Genomic DNA, 18,090 nt, shown 5'->3' on the forward strand with positions numbered 1-18,090 from the left:
ATTTCTGTCCCCTTTTATGGTTGAGAAATGTGGACCCTTAAGGCCAGAGACAAACGGCAATGGTTTTGCTTGGTTATTGCCACATGATCCAGTTGATAAGAGCGTAAATGTGTATTAGGAAAAGACCAGGTCTTCTTTGTCCTTTGTAATTTCCTGGAAACAATTGATATTAGATTTACCGTATTTACTCGAATCTAAGCCGCACCTGCAAAATGATACTCGAAATCAAGGAAAAAAAATTTTCCTGAATCTCAGCCGCACCTGAAATTTGAGACTCGAAATTCAAGGGGAGAGAAAAGTTTTAGGCCCCACCCAAATCGAGACAAAGTTGGTCCATTGTAATATGGGACACAACTTAGGTCGAATGAATGACGATACAGCTACAGTAGTTTGGTTCGATTCGTAAGCTTAGCAGTTAAGCTTTACCAGGCGGCCATTGCTATGCGTCAGGCGCTCCATCCATATTTATATGGATAACCTTCCTTTTTCACGTGCTTCATCTGGTTTGAATTGTTTGCTTATTTCTCTTTGATCTGATAAGTGCGGCTCTCTTTGTTATACATGTTTACGTCACTCTAAGCTGAAAATGCATTATTGTACCGTCATGCATTGTTTGTCACATTCTGATACTGAGTGTTTACGAACCTGTCGCCGCTCGCGGCATGGCTTGCTTTTGTGCGCGGTACCACGGCTTACAATAAAAAAAAAAGGGAGCAATTGTCTCATAAACGAAACAATGGCAAGAGACTGCTATTTTTTGTTACTAACATTGCTGCTTTCCATGATAATGATCAACAAGAACCAAATAATAGACTGTGTATGATAGAAGATGTTCTGAACGAGAGTTTAGCGAAAATTTTTCTCCGCTTGAAAATCTTTGCAGACGCCTCTTTAGTACATTACATTCTGCACAGAAATTAGAGTCATCTTAGCTTTAAAATCTACTCAATTGCCGTGCTTCATTTCCGACTGTATCACTATTATGCATAAGAATAATACGAATATAAACATTACATGATATGTATATTCTTCCGCATTTGCTGTTGTGTCATTCTAGGTTCATAGTTTATTAGGCAGACAGGATTTAAATGAGATAGCAGCAAACACGAAACAATACATGGCAAAATGTTTATATTCGTATTATTCTTATGGTGAAGAGAATACTGCATGTGATTCACAATTCATAAAAGTTCCTATTAGCAACACTCTCTTCTCACAGGTAGGAAAAAATTCAGAATGTAGAGTTGGCCATATTGACAAACATCACAAACAGTCTTGCCAGTCGGATTTTCGTAGTACATTGAAATGCTGCTACATTCGAAGATGAACAATACGGAATTTGTATTTACTTTGTTGGATAAAGTACGAAAATGCAGTGGTCGAAACTTGGGGCGGGGAAAAAAAGCTCGTCTTCCACCTTTTTTTTAACGTATTTACTGACGCAGAGGTTTTGGCACCAGTATTTTTCTTTGTGCCCACAAAGCATGCCTGTGTAGCGCTACAAATGTACGACAGCAGAAGTTAGTTGTGGCGGCACCTACCAATATTTTTCAGAACTTCCACTTACTTTGCACTCGATTCTAAGCTGCAGGCGAGTTTTTGGATTACAAAAACCGGAAAAAAAGGGCGGCTTAGATTCGAGTAAATACGGTAAGTCAAATTGTCTGCAGAAGTTGACGAGCCTTTCTGGATTCTTATTGGTGCATTTGTGTGTAGAAAATTTCCTGTTATTGCCTTGTATTTCTTTTCTCTGCCAATCTGTGATTTGGTATTTTTGACTTTGCATTTTCTAGTGTCTCCCAAAATCACCTGACCTGATGTAATAAGAAATATAATTTTTTGACTAGTGACATCTTTCCATTGATCTGTGGTTCAGTCACAAAGTCCTGTGCCTATTGCTATCATAACTGGGTCAACATGGTAACATGTAGGTGGCATTGAATGTCTTGGTGGACAGTGGTTATAATGTTTTGGTTCATCAGTGTATGTAAAACAATAAGGCAGCCTTCTTCTTGTGATCATTGTCTTGGTACAGCCAGCCACTTTCTAGTTATTATATGTAGCTCTCAGAATCTTTTGGCCTCAGGCTATATTTTGATACCTCCAGCTAGTACAACTAGGGTTTCACTTATTAAGGAATTTCTGACAACCTTTCCTTATAACCCACTGCTTCTGTGTTTTGATATGTGTTAAAATTTTAACCTGCTTATTGTTTTTCCTTTCCAGTGAAGCAACAAAAACAAGTGAGCCTAATATCTTGGCAGTAACTGTCGAAGTAATATTACAAGATGAGAGGAAAGTGTACTATGGATTTGGAACAACAAAAAAGGCAGCCAAAACGGCTGCTGCAAAAGCTGCTTTGAAAGATATTCACAAAAATGACAGGAAACTGTAAATAGAGCCACAGAGTGAGCACAGACTGGTGCAGATACATCTGTTCTCGGAGTGCCCTCCGTGCAGCTCCAAGTGAATCTCCATTCGCCCATACACTAGGTACACACCTTTTCTCCTAACTGTTTAAAACCTCACAGTTCCCTCATTTTTTTGAAAGAGTAAACCTAGAAAAGAGTTCACAAAACGTGTATATAGTGTAGGGGCAACTGGAACATGCCCTTGTATCATGATGGAGTCATATAGTGTTGAGAGTAATACTAGACTTCACTTCAGAGTCATATATTGAAGATTAATAATTTTTATTTACATGTTGTGTTTGTGTATTTTTTGTTGATGCTATCATCAGAAATATTGGAATACTATAATACTTTTGGGGATAAAGTCCCCATATTAATGCAAGGTTAAAAGAATGATTTTCATTGACTAATTCTCTACAGATGACTCACTCATTGAGTCAGCATGCGCCTACACAAATTTCTTAGAAGTGACGAAGTTTCTTTTTGATTATAGAAAGGACATATGTGAGCGTGTGTGCTTTTGTTGTAGTTTCATCACAGTGACAAAACTGTAGTTTCAAACTGGCATGATACTGGCTCTTTTTTTTTTCTCCAAAGCTGAAACAGGAGTGAATGGAACAGTGGAATATTCTCTTAGCTTATACACTGTTAATTTTCAGTTCTGGCTTACATATTGTGAGTGTATATTTTGTTGTTGTTGTTACAATACACAAGAATACTGGCAGGCCAGCATTCTTTAGTGTTGTGTTGCCTGGTTCCTGATTAGAGTGATGTGTTACCATTTTGTGGAGTTTCTGTGTACCCCTTCTCTTTTTGTTCCTACTTCTTATGAAGAGCTGTCCAAAACCAGTGCAAGTGCTGTACCAAAAAATGGTAATCAGCATACTTCACTGGTTGAAAAAAAGCACAAAATATTATTTGTTATGAGGTATATGTAAGATGATAATGCAACATTTGTAAGCAGTCTCACATGTATTCCATTGCAGTTAAGTAATGTACAAATTTAATACAATTAATGGAATCGTAATATATAGTCTTTTAAGTCCACACTGCAGAATGTTTTTGTAAAGCAGAAATTTAAAATGGGATGTTTTGGGGGGAAAATCATATATACTGTCATAAAGATAATGGTAATTGCTTTTTGTAATATTCTGTGTGTTGAGAGCAAGCGTTACAATGATACTGCAATACATCCATTGTAAATTAAGACTGACATGTTTAATGTCTGTGTGTGTGTGTGTGTGTGTGTGTGTGTGTGTGTGTGTGTGTTTTGATTGAAGAATCTGTTCTATATATGTATTTTTCGTATTATTGCCAATGAATCAGTATAATAAAAGATGATATTTATTGTTTATGTCTTGACAAAATAATTATTATTCTGCATGTTATCTGGTTTGTCGTGTTCCTAAGAACATAACCAAGGACGTTTGTATGAGATGTGTTGCGGATACTGAAAGTTTCATCTGATAGATTTTACAAGGCTATGTCTTCTACAGTCATTTACATTTCCCAAATGTTCATTGTGCCGACCACCAAATGCATGGCAAGCATCCAGACAGTAGTCAAATTATTTCCACACTCATGTGAGTATGTCAGCATTAATTGCTGATGTTGGCAGCCAGAAAGTGAAGAAAACAAAAAAAAGTGTTTGAAACCAACTGACCATGGACTTCAATAGTGTAGTGCAAGATGCCCACTCCTCTTGCTCTGTAAGATGTGGAGTGGTGTACTGTTGAGAGAAATCATACTGCATGTGGTAACTGAATAGCACCTGTTAACCATTTCAGTTTAAGTGGTCTCTTAGAGAAACCATCATAATATGTTCTCTTTGTGACTACTCAAAAGGTAATTTCTCACTGGATATTCAGTGACATCATTGATATATGCAGCGATCTTGTGACAAAACAGGTACTACGTACCCTAGGCAAATGCAGGATAACTTGGAACAAATAGAAGGTAAGGAAGAGTTTATCAATTAAAAGCACTGTGCTGCAAATGATTTTCGATCTTGAGGTTATGTATGTGTGAATCTTTGAAAATAGGACACATTACTGAATAACTTCATAAATCAGTGACCTTATTGTGAAATACTCTTAGTTGTATTTTCTACAGTGATCAGTATAAACTATCTACTTATAACCGTGATACTACTTTTTCTGCCAGACATGGAGATCGGATAGAGATACTGTTTCAGCACTTGAGGCTATGAGAGAAGAGCAACTTCACAGTTACTGTGAATCTGCAGATTCTGTGACTCCTGCTCAGCAGGAAGTTGACTGAATCTTCAATTGGACAATCATTGCTGTTGCTGCTCTGGTCGATCAGTTTTCTCAACCATCAGGCCCAACAAATATAGTATGTGATACAGACGTGCGTTTGTAGTTTTTCTTTTACTTTCATTCCCAGTGTATCTGGTTGATGCACTGGTATTTCAAACTAATTTTTATGCAACTCGTGCAATTGGTTGCAGGGATGTGTGCTGACATCAGATGAAATGACGACCTTTTTGTCCATTTATGTACTAATGGGGGTGAAACAGTTACCATGCCCTGAATTGCGTAAAATTTACATTTCATGTGTCCTGACACTAAACAGATGTGGTTGGCAGCTTTCTAACATTCACTTGTCAGATAACAGCTTTATGCCCAATAGAAATGATCAGTATTCTGATAAACTGTATAAAATTCGACCTTTGCATACAAACTTCGAGACACATTTTCATTGCTCAGAATGCCAAAGCAACTAGAAATGCACAATCAGATTCAAAAGCAGATCGCTCCCGAAGCAGTTCATGCCTGACAAATCAACTAAAAGAGTCAGCCTGAATGCAAGCTAGTTAATCAGGTTATGTTTCCTGGTTTTGGTTGTACACAGGAAAAATTTGTAGTACTTGGGAGAAGAATCTAGGCGAGTGTGTTGTTAAGAGCTTATCCGGGACCCTGGTGGTAAAGAACTTCAAAGTATACTATGACAATTATTTTACTTCTGTTGATCTAATGACAGACTTGAAATAAGATGGTATATGTGCTTGTGGTGCTGTGAGGGCAAACAGACATAACCTTCCAGTTTTACCAAGAGACTGGAGTCTCTAAAGAGGTGAAAGTGAAGAATTTGCAAGTAATAATGGTATTGCATGCCTCAGTTGAAAGAACAAACATTGTATGAAACTACCGTCACATATTAAGTCACGTCATGTAATAAGACACTGTGAACAAAGAAGAAAAAGATGGGAGCATAACTATTCTCGACTGCCTAAAAATTGTTATGGATTATATAAAAATGTGGAATTTGTTGACAAACCAGGCATGTTGAAGGCAACATATGCCACTGACCGCAAAAGGTAACATATGCCACTGACCACGATAGCTCCCTCTGATATCCGTTCCCATTCTTCAATGAGAGGTCTTAGAGTGTAGTGGAACAGGATACTGTCGATATTTTGGCAACTAATTGATGTCAGTATTGTGAAGAGTTACATTTTATATAAACTTTCCAAGAAGTTGCGCAAGATGATATTGAACTATTTCAGGTATGAGGCTGCTACAGGACGTATTGGGACATACGTTTCATCACCTCTGGGGGGAAGGCAGTCATATAGTCCACGAAATCTTTTCAAGCCCTGCGTCTCGATAGCAGTGTGTACTGATAAAGCAGCAAAAATACCTGAGTCTATTGCTGCAGCAAGCAAAATCCCAAATGAGAAGCTGGGGGTGTTCCGTGTGCTGGTTTGGATTATGTATGACAGAGTGTGCTTTCAGCTGAATCATAAGTAGTGGTTCCAGTTGTGAGGACTAAAGGTGAAGAACTGAAAGCACATTTTATATGTTTGCAATGATGAAGTATGATCATGAAATTATACACCACCTAAAAAGAATTAGGGGAATGTGACTTTTGGACATCTGCCATATTCCACTGCCCAGTAATTGAAGACTGGCTAGGTTACCAAATTATAACTTAATTTTTCTCAAATTAAGTACACAGCAAAACATACTCACATCCTCATTCATTTACATAAGAAGAACTGAAATGTTAGACAGGTGTTGAAAACAAAGTAGAAACCATCATCCCATCGTCCTGGGTGCTTTCTGTTGTACTTAGTGCATCAACAATGTGTATGCCCTCTGTAAGTGTTTATCACCACTTGACACCTAAGTGACTTGCTCCATATAAGTCTGTAGAGGTCACTCTGTGGTATCCATTCCCATTTTTCAAGAAGAGCCCTCGAGAGTTCCCAGAGAGTCTCGCATCAATTTCCAGGCATGACAAGGTGTCTCCGATGACACCTGCCACACGGGCTGTGGCATTATCGTGCATGAAAAGGAATTCAGGGCCACCGTCATAGGCAGCAGCCACCACATGGTACAGCTGAATATGTTTGATGTATTGCCTGGCAGTAAGGTGACCAAGGATAACGACAAGATCCGTACAGCTGTCAACACATGTGTCTGCACACCCTGACAGTACCTGAGGCGAATCCGTCGGTTCCGTGAACAATATTTGGTAGGTACCACTCGCCGTAGGACCTCAATACGTGAACATTGCCGTCACCTTGTGTCAAAGCAAATATGGACTCATCTGTGAATAACGGATTTCGCCATTGACAAAGTTTCCGGTTGACGTAGGAACGGCAGAACTGAAGGTGAGCTGTGAGATGATGTCGTGTCAAGCTGTATAGTTTCACAGGATGTGTGGGTCCTAAGGTCCTTTCTTGTAACCTGTTCATTACAGTCTGATCAGATGCAGCGGCTCTAGTGGCCATTCTGAGATAGTCTTGGTGTGCTTTGGTGGTAACCATATAGGGTAATGTGTAACCGACTGTCTACAACTCGACTTGTGTACTGACCTATCCCCTGTAGCGTAACTACAACCTAGAGATGACAGGTGGAGAGACATTGGCACCTGCAGCAACTCGATGGAAAGTCCGTCCTTTTCGGATCAAACAGATTTCCGTTTCAACTTGCAATGCATTAGGACGTCGCATTGCAGGTGCTCAGTCGAAAGGAATGTGCGCAAATGACAAATGACGTCTGTGTATCTCATTAGACAATACAGGGACACAGGAACTGTCTTCCATCTGAGGGGTTGCCCGATACTACAACACAGAACCAAAAGGTAGTGAATAACTTAAGTTTTTGCATACATTGAAAACGAAGATCTCATGCTGTGCAGTAAGACCATATGTCCGCCCGTGTCAAAATAAATTTAACGTATTGGACGTGGATACATGTGTTCCAGCATGTATTATATATTCTGCTTTCGTGATTGTATCCTCAGTTCTGTTTATTTTCCAATAATACTTATGTTTAAGACATTGCTAATATAATTATGAAAATAAAATGATAGCAGTTTTTATGCACAGGTTTACTGGTATCGCTACAGTAGGTTCACACTGAAACCACCAGTTTATGCCCTAATACATACAATTGAAAACAAATGTTATGTTCCAGTTTACTTGATGTATAAGGAAAATGTAATTTCTTTGTCTCAGTTATAAACAGTAATATAATTCACAGCTGAAGGGGTTAAAGCAGAGAATGCAAGATGCCTTTTCTTGCCGAGTTATTACCATCTCCAGAATGAGATTTTCACTCTGCAGCGGAGTGTGCGCTGGTATGAAACTTCCTGGTAGATTAAAACTGTGTGCCGGACTGAGACTCGAACTCAGGACCTTTGCCTTTTGCGGGCAAGTGCTCTACCTTCTGTGCTACCCAAGCACAACTCACCCATCCTCACAGCTTTACTTCTGCCAGTACCTCGTCTCCTACCTTACAAACTTTACAGAAGCTCTCCTGCGAATCTTGCAGAACTAGCACTCCTGAAAGAAAGGATATTGCGGAGACATGGCTTAGCCACAGCCTGGGGGTGTTTCCATTCTCTGCAATATCCTTTCTTTCAGGAGTGTTAGTTCAGCAAGGTGGTGCAGGAGAACTTCTGTAAAGTTTGGAAGGTAGGAGACGAGGTACTGGCAGTTAATCTGCCAGGAAGTTTCTTATTACCAGTTCAGGAAGAAATGGATACTGTAGCAGGTTCGTCTATGCACGGGGAAGTCAGCGCTCGTGCAGTCGCACGTCGCACTGGCATTCCATACACAACTTTTTGATTGGCACTTAGGCGTACACTCCAATGCTATCTGTATAAAATCCATTGGCACCATGAATTGTTACCTGGCGATTTGGTGAAGTGGAGGGCATTTGCGGTGTGGGTGTTTCAAAAGATGGCAGAAGATGACGATTGGTTGAGTAACGTGTTGCTAACCGACGAAGCTCATTTCATGCTCCGAGGTTTCTGTCAACGGCTGCAACTGCAGAATTTGGGCTACTGAAAATCCTAGAACTGTCTTTGAAATTCCATTGCACGACGAGAAGGTCACGGCATGGGCTGGATTTACCACATCTACTGTTATCGGGCCTTTTTTCTTCGAGGAAATGCGTGATTCTGGTTTTGTAACTGCTACCGTGACGGGTGAGAGGTACGCCGATATGTTACAGAATCGTATCATCCCCAGCGTGGCTAATAAACACCTGCTGGAACGTACGATGTTTATGGAGGATGGCGCTCCACCCCATATTGCTAGACGCGTGAAAGAGCTGTTGCGCGCGTCGTTTGGTGAGGATCGTGTGCTCAACTGCCACTTTCGTCACGCTTGGCCTCCCAGGTCCCCAGACCTCAGTCCGTGCGATTATTGGCTTTGGGGTTACCTGAAGTCGCAAGTGTATCGTGATCGACCAACATCTCTAGGGCTGCTGAAAAACAACATCCGACGCCAATGCCTCACCATAAACTCCGGACATGCTTTACAGTGTTGTTCACAACATTATTCCTCGACTACAGCTATTGTTGAGGAACGATGGTGGAGATATTGAGCATTTCCTGTAAAGAACATCATCTTTGCTTTGTCTTACTTTGTTATGCTAATTATTGCTATTCTGATCAGATGAAGCGCCATCTGTCGGACATTTTTTGAACTTTTGTATTTTTTTGGTTCTAATAAAACCCCGTGTCATTCCAAGCACGTGTGTCAATTTGTACCTCTCTATCTACATTATTCCGTGATTTATTCAGTTTTCAAATTTGTACTGACTTTTTGATCATCCGGTATATAATCTCCAGCGATTGTGGCACGGTGTTCGCTTTCAGACGTTTCACACTGTACATGCCAACGGCCATCCGTCCGATGGGGCATAAAACGTGATGCATCTGAGAAGGCCACCTGTCGCCGCTCAGTGGACGTCCAGGTGTGGTAGTGACGTGCTCCAGCCTTCGTCACCGATGAACAGCAGTCGGCAAGAATGCAAAAGCTAGGCGCCTGCTGCGGAGGCCCTTATGCAGCAACGTTCACTGAACAGTCGTCGAAGAGCGACGTTGGCAGCCCCTTCGTTCATCTGGGCTGTCTGTTTCTCAACAGTTGCACACCCACTCTTCTGCACACATCTCCAAAGCCTGCTTTTACCTCAGTCATTTATAGCCTGTGGTGCACCGATGTTGCCTCAGCGCCAGTTTTGGATAGCACCATCTTGCTGTGCACGGTACACTACAACCACGGTGGTGCGCAAACACTTCACAGATTTAGCCATTTTGGAAATGCTTCCACCCTTGGCCCGAAAGCTAATGTTTGTGCCCATTTGGACGTCAGATAAATCTCTCCGTTTCCACATAACGGCACAGACTCCGCTGTCTTCCACGTCCCCTGACATGCTCTATGTACCCTCCACTGCTAGTGCTCCCACTTGTTGTCTATGAGCAGTTACTGCACGTTGATGTGACTGGACCGTGTACAAAAAAACTTGTAAATTTGAATTTTGCCTTTTACATGATTTGATATATTTAACTACAACTAATTCTTCTAGGACCTATGAAGGAAGTACACTGGTTGTTCTTCTATCAGTAACATAAAGATAATTATTTAGTTACGTAGTGTCTACGTTCCATTAAGGTTTTATCTCCATTTTGTTTCAACTGATAATGAAGAAAATCTTGCTGCATCTGCAAAAGATATTACAAAAGGAGTGTCTGAATGGTTTACCAGAAACAGGCTAATAGTTAATCCCCAAAAAACGGTAGTCATTAATTTCCACACTGATCAAAATAAAAATCCGGCACAACCTGTAATATGTATACATAACTGAAACATTAGTGCTGTCAATGAAACTAAATTTCTTGGGATTCATATCCAGGAAAATCTTAAATGGAACACTCATATCACAGCCCTAAATTCAAAACTAGCAAAAATGAGCTATGTGGTAAGAATTCTCTGCAACAGTACTAGTGCAGAAACAGTTAGGGCCGTATACTTTGCTCGTGTACATTCAATACTGAAGTACAGTATCATTTTCTGGGGAAATGTACATCAGGCCATAACAGTTTTCAGGAAACAAAAGGCAATTATAAGAATAATGAAACAAGTGAGCAGCAGAAAATCATGCAAACCTTTCTTTAAAGATCTAAAGATCCTACCCCTTCCCTGCATTTATATACTGGAAGTAGTCACGTGTGTCAAAAAAAGCATGCTGAGGAAAGAAAACCTCTTTCCTCAAAACAAAAGTGTCCATGATTACAGCACCAGGTCAGACAGTGACATACATGTTAATCATTGTAACACCACATTATGCCAAAAAGGTGTATATCGTGCAGGAACAAAACTTAACAACAGATTACCAAGACATATAAAATCCCTTACTGAACTACAAAGCTTTAAAAAGTCTGTGACATCCTACCTTCTGAAAAACTGCTACTATTCAATCTCTCAGTATCTTATGCAAGAAAAAAATGTAATTTGTATCTTTAATTGTAGAAATAAGTTATAAATATACAGTATTTCAAAAATTTTTAATTATTAACTGTATAGATCCAATTTGTCATAAAAATTTATAAAATGTATGATTGACATTTGAAAATCCAATAGCTAAAAAGGTTTTCTGTCCAATATCCGGTGTACAATATATGTACTTAAAAAGAGATTTATATGGACAAATAAATAAATAGAAGATATACTGCAGTATCATATAGAAGGAATTGTCCAAAATAGGGCTACCATTTACTCTGCAAGACAGTGCAGAATCGGTATACCAATCAGGTAAAACCGCCATGGACACTCGGGTAGTCATACAGATTCAGCGGGTTGAGTTACCCGTTTGGTAAAACACTGTGTCCTGCTTCGTGAAGAAGTCCTTAACTACATGTTACACTTCCTCGTCCGGCAGGAGTCGTCGACCGTTCGAAGAGTTTTTTGAGGTACTGAAGGCGTCGTAATCTTTTGGGGAGAGATCAGAACCGTAGGGCGAGTGCTCGAATGTCTCCCACATGGGCTTGTGCGTTGCCATGAAGCAGCAGAACGCCTTATCGCAGTTTTTCCGAACGTTTCTCCTTAATTTCCCCAAACACATTCTCCAATGGATGTCTACTGGTGTTCGTCCTTTAGCAGCCAAGAAAAGAGTAACACCACGTTTGTCTTGTTTGGACGTATTTGATATTAACGTCACCATAATCCGTGTTTCCGCATTTACAGCACGCACGTCGGCAAGACCAGAATACCATACAAATCCTTGCCTACATGTCGATGTTTGTACACGCGCATCAGACTCACATTACACATCATATATGCCGCATCGAAGCCCTGAAACTGAAACTTTTTGATCACTCTTTATATTAGAAACATGAAATAGTAGAAAAACAATGTGGCAAATTTCCATTTTTAAATAACTCCAATTTTTCAAAAATTGTTGCCACATAATGTAAAAAATTTTATTTTCTTGACAAGAGTCACACATATAAAGGAAATTCATTTTAACTGAAAACATTGAAGTATCTCGAAAACTGGATATCGTATAAAAAAAAGTTACAATTCCGATTTGATTGTCTCAGAGGACATCCAACGATACCACACTCGATCCGTACCCCCCAACCCTTTACCCCGTGTGTGGGTGGCAGGGGCAACTTTGAAAACTTCAATGGCAACCCCAGTCTTTTTTACAACTCTACTGCAAAATATACATACGTTATGTCTGAAGCCGTTTCGCTGCAGATGGCGCTGTAATTGGAGAAGTAGAAGTGGTTACAGATCGTAATTTACGACATGCTACTCAGTGACCCTCGAATATCCAATGGTAGACGAGACCCCATCTCCATGCTGTGAGGGAAGGATAGGCCAGTATTTCGTCGTACCTTTTAATTGGAAACCCCATTCGCAACATTGTATTCCTGCAACATAACGGACAGGGGCTACTCGACGTGCCACCGTAGCGAACTACGAAGTATCATTGCAGGCAGTACACTGCGACCAGAGCTAAGGTATCGTGCAGACGTAGAACAGATAGCGGCTCTAAACATTACAATAATTGTGCTGTGTTTATTTCCTGCACACCTACCTGTCATCTGGAGAACAAAAAAAAATGGTTCAAATGGCTCTGAGCACTATGGGACTTAACATCTGAGGTCATCAGTCCCCTAGAACTTAGAACTACTTAAACCTAACTAACCTAAGGACATCACACACATCCATGCCCGAGGCAGGATTCGAACCTGCGACCGTAGCGGTCGCGCGGTTCCAGAATGAAGCGCCGAGAACCGTTCGGCCACCCTGGCCGGCATCTGGAGAACACACGTGCAAGTGGACGATGTATGTTGCGGCCACAGAGGAAAAAACTGAAATATTCCTGATCTACAGAGAATGTAGGATTAATGTTGAGGCTGTTGTTGCCTTGTGTGCCGAGCGTTTTCCAGAGAAAGCTCGCTCTCGTTCGCTCTTTTACAACGTTGTGAACGCCTTTATGTCCGGCAAAAGGAAACGAAGCAAACGTGTTACAGTAGAAACGAATGAAATAGCTGTATTAGTGGCAAAGCACCACAACCCACGGATAACCGACCGGCAATTACTCCGCCATTCTGATATGTACATAGGTCGTATTGTCACAACACCGCATCGTCGTAATTATCATCCATACCAGGTGCGACTGCATCAAGAACTTCATGGCGCCGGGTAGTGTTTTGTGAACGGTCATGTCAACAATGCAAACGACCCACATGTTCCTTGCCGATGTACTATTTTCGAATAAGTCTACATTCACAAACCATGGTAGCGTTAACCGGCATAACTCGCATTACTGGAGTGCTGACAGTTCCCACTGGTAACTGCAAGCTGATCATCAACATCTATGGGAAGTTAAAGTATGGTGCGGCATCATTCAGAAAAAACTTATTGGTCCGTATTTTATCGATGGCACGTTGATTGGACGCGAATATCGAATGTTTGCGCATTACGCAATTGAAGCACGGGAGGTATTAGACCGTGTTTACACTGGTCGGTGATAGGCAGAGGTGCCCCTATTATTGGGCCTCTAGGTCGCGGGATACCACATCGCCGTATTTCTTACTATGGGGATATTTAAAAGAAAAGATGTAACAGCAAGTGCCAACAAGCCGAGAAGACATGCTCGACCGCATCAGAAGCGCCTGTGGTAACATTCCCGAAGATAGACTTCTGTCTAGTGTACGGTTAATTGTAAAAGTAGAGTAGCGTTCGCCTGGAGCCACGGCCACAGTGGCGAGTTCGATATGTCGGAAGAATACAACGTTGCGAATGGGGTTTCGACCATAAGTTATCAAATACTGGCGTGTCCTACCTTCGCAGAATGGAAGTGGGGTCCCGCGTGCCACTGGATACCCAAGGGCCATTGAGTAGCATGTCGTAAATTACGATTGAGTATCTATTTCTGTTCCTCTGATTATAGCGCCATCTGTGGCGAAACAGAGAAAATGTTTCAGATAAAACGTATGTAGATTTTGCTGTAGAATCGTAATCTGCAATAAAAAGCGGGGATTCCCATGGAAGATTTCAAAGTTGCCCCCTCTCCCCCCCCTCCACCCACACACAGGGTGGGATGGAGTAACGAGTGTGGTATCACTGGATGTCTCCCTCTGCGACAAACAGGTTATATATATATTCATTGTTGCCCTTATGGACAGTGTTTGAACTCGAAAATCACATGATGACACAATTTTCACTTCTTTCCTTTCTTCCTCTTCTCTTCCCAAAATCTCTTCATCCTTTGGCTGTGCTCCTGTTTCCTTTGCTCTGTCCATACTGTTCCTTTCTTCTTTCTCTCCTTTAGAATAAATTTTGCACTCCTAACTTTGTTTCTGAAGTATTTCCTGTCTCCTATCATTTGCCTGTTGATCCCTATCTGCCTTAAGTCTTCGTCTATTTCATGATACCAATTTGTTTTCTTGCTTGAGCTGTTTACTACATCAAAAATTTTCTTTGTAAGTCGGTTGTTGTCCATTCTCTGTATGTGCCCACAGAAAGTTAATCTGCGTTTTCTGATCGCGTCTGTTAGTCTGTCAGTGTGCTGGTACAGCTCTTTGGTAGGTCGCTTCATCCATATGCCATCTCTGTGAATTGGTCCAAATATTTTTCTGAGAATTTTGCGTTCTATTTTTTCTGTGTCTATAATGCCTGATGCTCCAATTGTGGTTGTTTCTGACGCGTACAATGCTTCTGGTAATACAACTGTTTTGTAGTGCCTAAGTTTGGCCTGCCTCGATATGCTTTTCTTATTATAATGTGACCATGTGAGTTTGTATGCCTTCTGGAGTTTCTTCGTTCGTTCCATGTTAACCGCCTTGTTTGATCCTCCCATTTGTATGTACTCCCCTAAATACTTAAATTTTTCGACTCTTTCTACGGATCCATATACCGTATGCATGGTGTGTACATTGTTGGTCTGTCGTTCCATATATTGTGTCTTCTCGTAAGATACCTGCAGACCTGTTTTGGCAGCTATTTCATGCAAGCATTCCAGTGCTTCCTTTGCCTCCTGTGTATTATTGCTGAGTATGGCTATATCATCTGCAAATGCCAGACATTTTATGATTGTTTTGGTTTAACGTGTTCTTCCCAGCTGTATTCCTTTAACTTGTTCCTCCCACTGCTTGATAATTTTGTCTAACACCATGTTGAACAGGATTGGTGAGAGCCCGTCTCCTTGTCGGACACCTGTGTGTATGTGGAAGGGTTCCGAAATTTCTCCCATGAACTTAATCTTGGAGGTAGTGTCTGTAAGCGTCTGTTGTATAAGTGCCCTGGTTTTTCTGTCGATACCATATTCTTCCAGTACGTCAAAGAGTGTCTGTCTGTCTATGGAATCATATGCTTTTTTAAAGTCCACAAAGGTAACTACAGTGTTTCTTGCCTGTCTGACTTTCAAAAGTGTTCTCAAGTTCCAGATCTGTTCGATGCACGATCTCCCTTTTCTGAAGCCTGCCTGGTATTCCCCAATTTGCAGATCTGCTTGTGGTTCTAGTCTGTTTAATAGCACCTTAGAGAAAATTTTGTATGTAACTGGTACTAGCGAAATGCCTCTGTAATTGTTTGGATCTGACTTATCACCCTTTTTATGTAACGGATGGATCAATGCACATTTCCATTCCTCTGGCACTTTCTCTGTGATCCAAATTTCGGAGATAATCTTATGGATTTTTTTGGTGATGTTTTCATCTTGGAGTTTCCAGATCTCGGCGATAATACCATCTTCTCCGGCAGCTCTGTTATTTTTCATTTGTTTTATGATTTCCTCTATCTCTTCTATTGTGGGTGGATCAGAATCGGCATTAGATGTGGTCTTTTGGAATGTTAATTTTCCTGTAGGTTTTTTGCAATTAAGAAGTTTATCAAAGTAATGTTTGAGAATTTTACAGTTTTCTTTTGTGTTTGTTTCCAGGGATCCATCTGTTCTTCGGAAGCAGAGGCTAGGGGGTTGATAGCCCTTAATATTTTCTTTGAAAGTTCTGTAAAAATTTCTTGTGTTATTTCTTTTGAAATCTTCCTCAATTTCTTTTAGTCTGTTATTGTCATATGCTCGTTTTTCCCTTCTGATTTCCTTCGATGCTAGTTTCTGAACTTCGTGAAATTCTTTCCATGTTTCTGAATTTCTGTAGCTACTGAACTTGTCCCATGCTTGCTTTCTTCTCTCAATGGCTTCATCACACTTTGCGTTCCACCACCTATGTTTGCGTTTTCTAGGTGGTTGTCCCCAGCACATAGTCTTCTGAACTGCCTTCGCCAGATCTGTCCATGTGTCTATTGAGTGCCTATTAATTTCTTCAACGATTTTATCCCTGTTTATCTTCAAGTATTCCGGATCAGGTTTGACTATTTTGTTTTGCGCTGTCTGTTTCAGTCTTGGGATTGGCCTAATCTTAACTTGTAGCAAATAATGATCAGACTCGAAGACTCCTTTACGTGTTCTGACATTTAGAATTTCCCGCGAATTTTTCTTGGATATGGCCACATGATCAATCTGAAATTCTCCCCACACTGTGTTGGGTGCTTTCCATGTTGTAAGTTTTCGTCTTGGTTTTTGAAATTGTGTTGACATGATTTTGAGGTTAAAGTTTTGACAATATTTTATGAGGTGTTCCCCATTTCTGTTCGTGCGAATATGTGCTGAGTATGGGCCTGTTATTTCTCTGAATTTTCTCTCCTTACCGAGCTGCGCATTGAAATCACCCATTACAATTTTCACATGTCTTTCTGGTACGTTGTTAGTTACTTCCTCCATGTCTTCCCAGAAGTCTTCAATTTCTTGTGGCTTCTTTCTGTTATGGTCATTTGTAGGTGCATGTGCGTTGATAATTGTGTATGCTTTATTACCTGATTTGAAGGACAGTGTCGAGATACGTTCTGATATTGAATTGAAGTCTATGATGTTATCCATGACTGATTTGTGTACTGCAAACCCTGTACCAAACAATAATGGTGTTCCTCTTCTGACAGCAGGTTTACCTTTGTAAATCCTGTAATGTTCTGTGTCGAAATGGTTTTCATCTACGAAGCGCGTCTCTTGGATGGCAAGAATTTTGATGTGAAATTTATCTAGCATGTCTGTCAGTTGTTTTAGTTTTCCAAGTTTGAACAGAGTGTTTGCATTGAGAGTGCCAAGGTAGTGCTTGCGAAGAGGTTTTGAGAAGCTCCGACTCTTCTCCTCGTGATGTTCCTGGTCCCCCAGAATCCGATGACCAGGAAAGTCCAGTCCGTTGACTGGGGCCTGGGGTAGCGGATTTCTTTCCATTTGTTCCATCATGATTACTTCAAGTTGAAGTTGGTTGTGGTGACCTTCAACAAGATCACGGTAATTGCAGACTTGATTGTTGAGATCAAGCCATATTTCACTGCCGCACCAACTAGGTAAACAGACGCAGACCACTAGTCGCTGGATACCAGAACAGACACTAATGGATTTCTTGATGTTGTGTGTTTGGTCCGCGAGAGCTATTTTATTTCGCTCAAGTCCGCCGGCAAGCCGGTGAGGACCCCCCTATCCGCCACCTGGGACGCGCCACGTCGGAGTATCACCTCTCCGCCTGCTACGACACCGTAGTAGGTTCGTGGATATATATATATATAATCTGAAGTATAGTTCCCGAGATATTTCGATGTCTTCAGTCTACCGCCGGCCGCGGTGGCCGAGCGGTTCTAGGCGCTTATAACAATACCTCCACTAACAGTTAATTAGTCGCGCACTCAAAGCATGATCTTTTTATTGCGCAACTAAAACGTCTTTAATGTGACAGGTATTGCTACATCAATTAATTACAGTTACTGAAGAAAATTAACAATAATATCACTTATCTTGTATTTGTAATCCAACGAATCCAACGTTCTGGCTTTGGCTCGTAATTAAAA

The 18,090-nt window shown here is 40.8% G+C and overlaps 1 protein-coding gene across 2 annotated transcripts in view; it reads left to right on the forward strand.

Annotated features, from left to right (window-relative positions):
* The window catches only part of LOC126424857 (endoribonuclease Dicer-like), a 308,787-nt gene extending 305,022 nt beyond the window's left edge, over window positions 1-3,765 (forward strand). For both annotated transcript variants that reach the window (XM_050087670.1, XM_050087671.1), the window contains exon 26: window positions 2,227-3,765. In XM_050087670.1, coding sequence (XP_049943627.1) covers window positions 2,227-2,395 — 169 coding nt within the window. In that variant the 3' untranslated portion in view covers window positions 2,396-3,765. The remainder of the gene's footprint in view (window positions 1-2,226) is intronic.
* Window positions 3,766-18,090: the final 14,325 nt, after the last annotated feature.

The sequence above is a fragment of the Schistocerca serialis genome, chromosome 10 (genome assembly GCF_023864345.2).
Source record: "Schistocerca serialis cubense isolate TAMUIC-IGC-003099 chromosome 10, iqSchSeri2.2, whole genome shotgun sequence".
In the NCBI taxonomy this organism is placed as follows: domain Eukaryota; kingdom Metazoa; phylum Arthropoda; class Insecta; order Orthoptera; family Acrididae; genus Schistocerca; species Schistocerca serialis.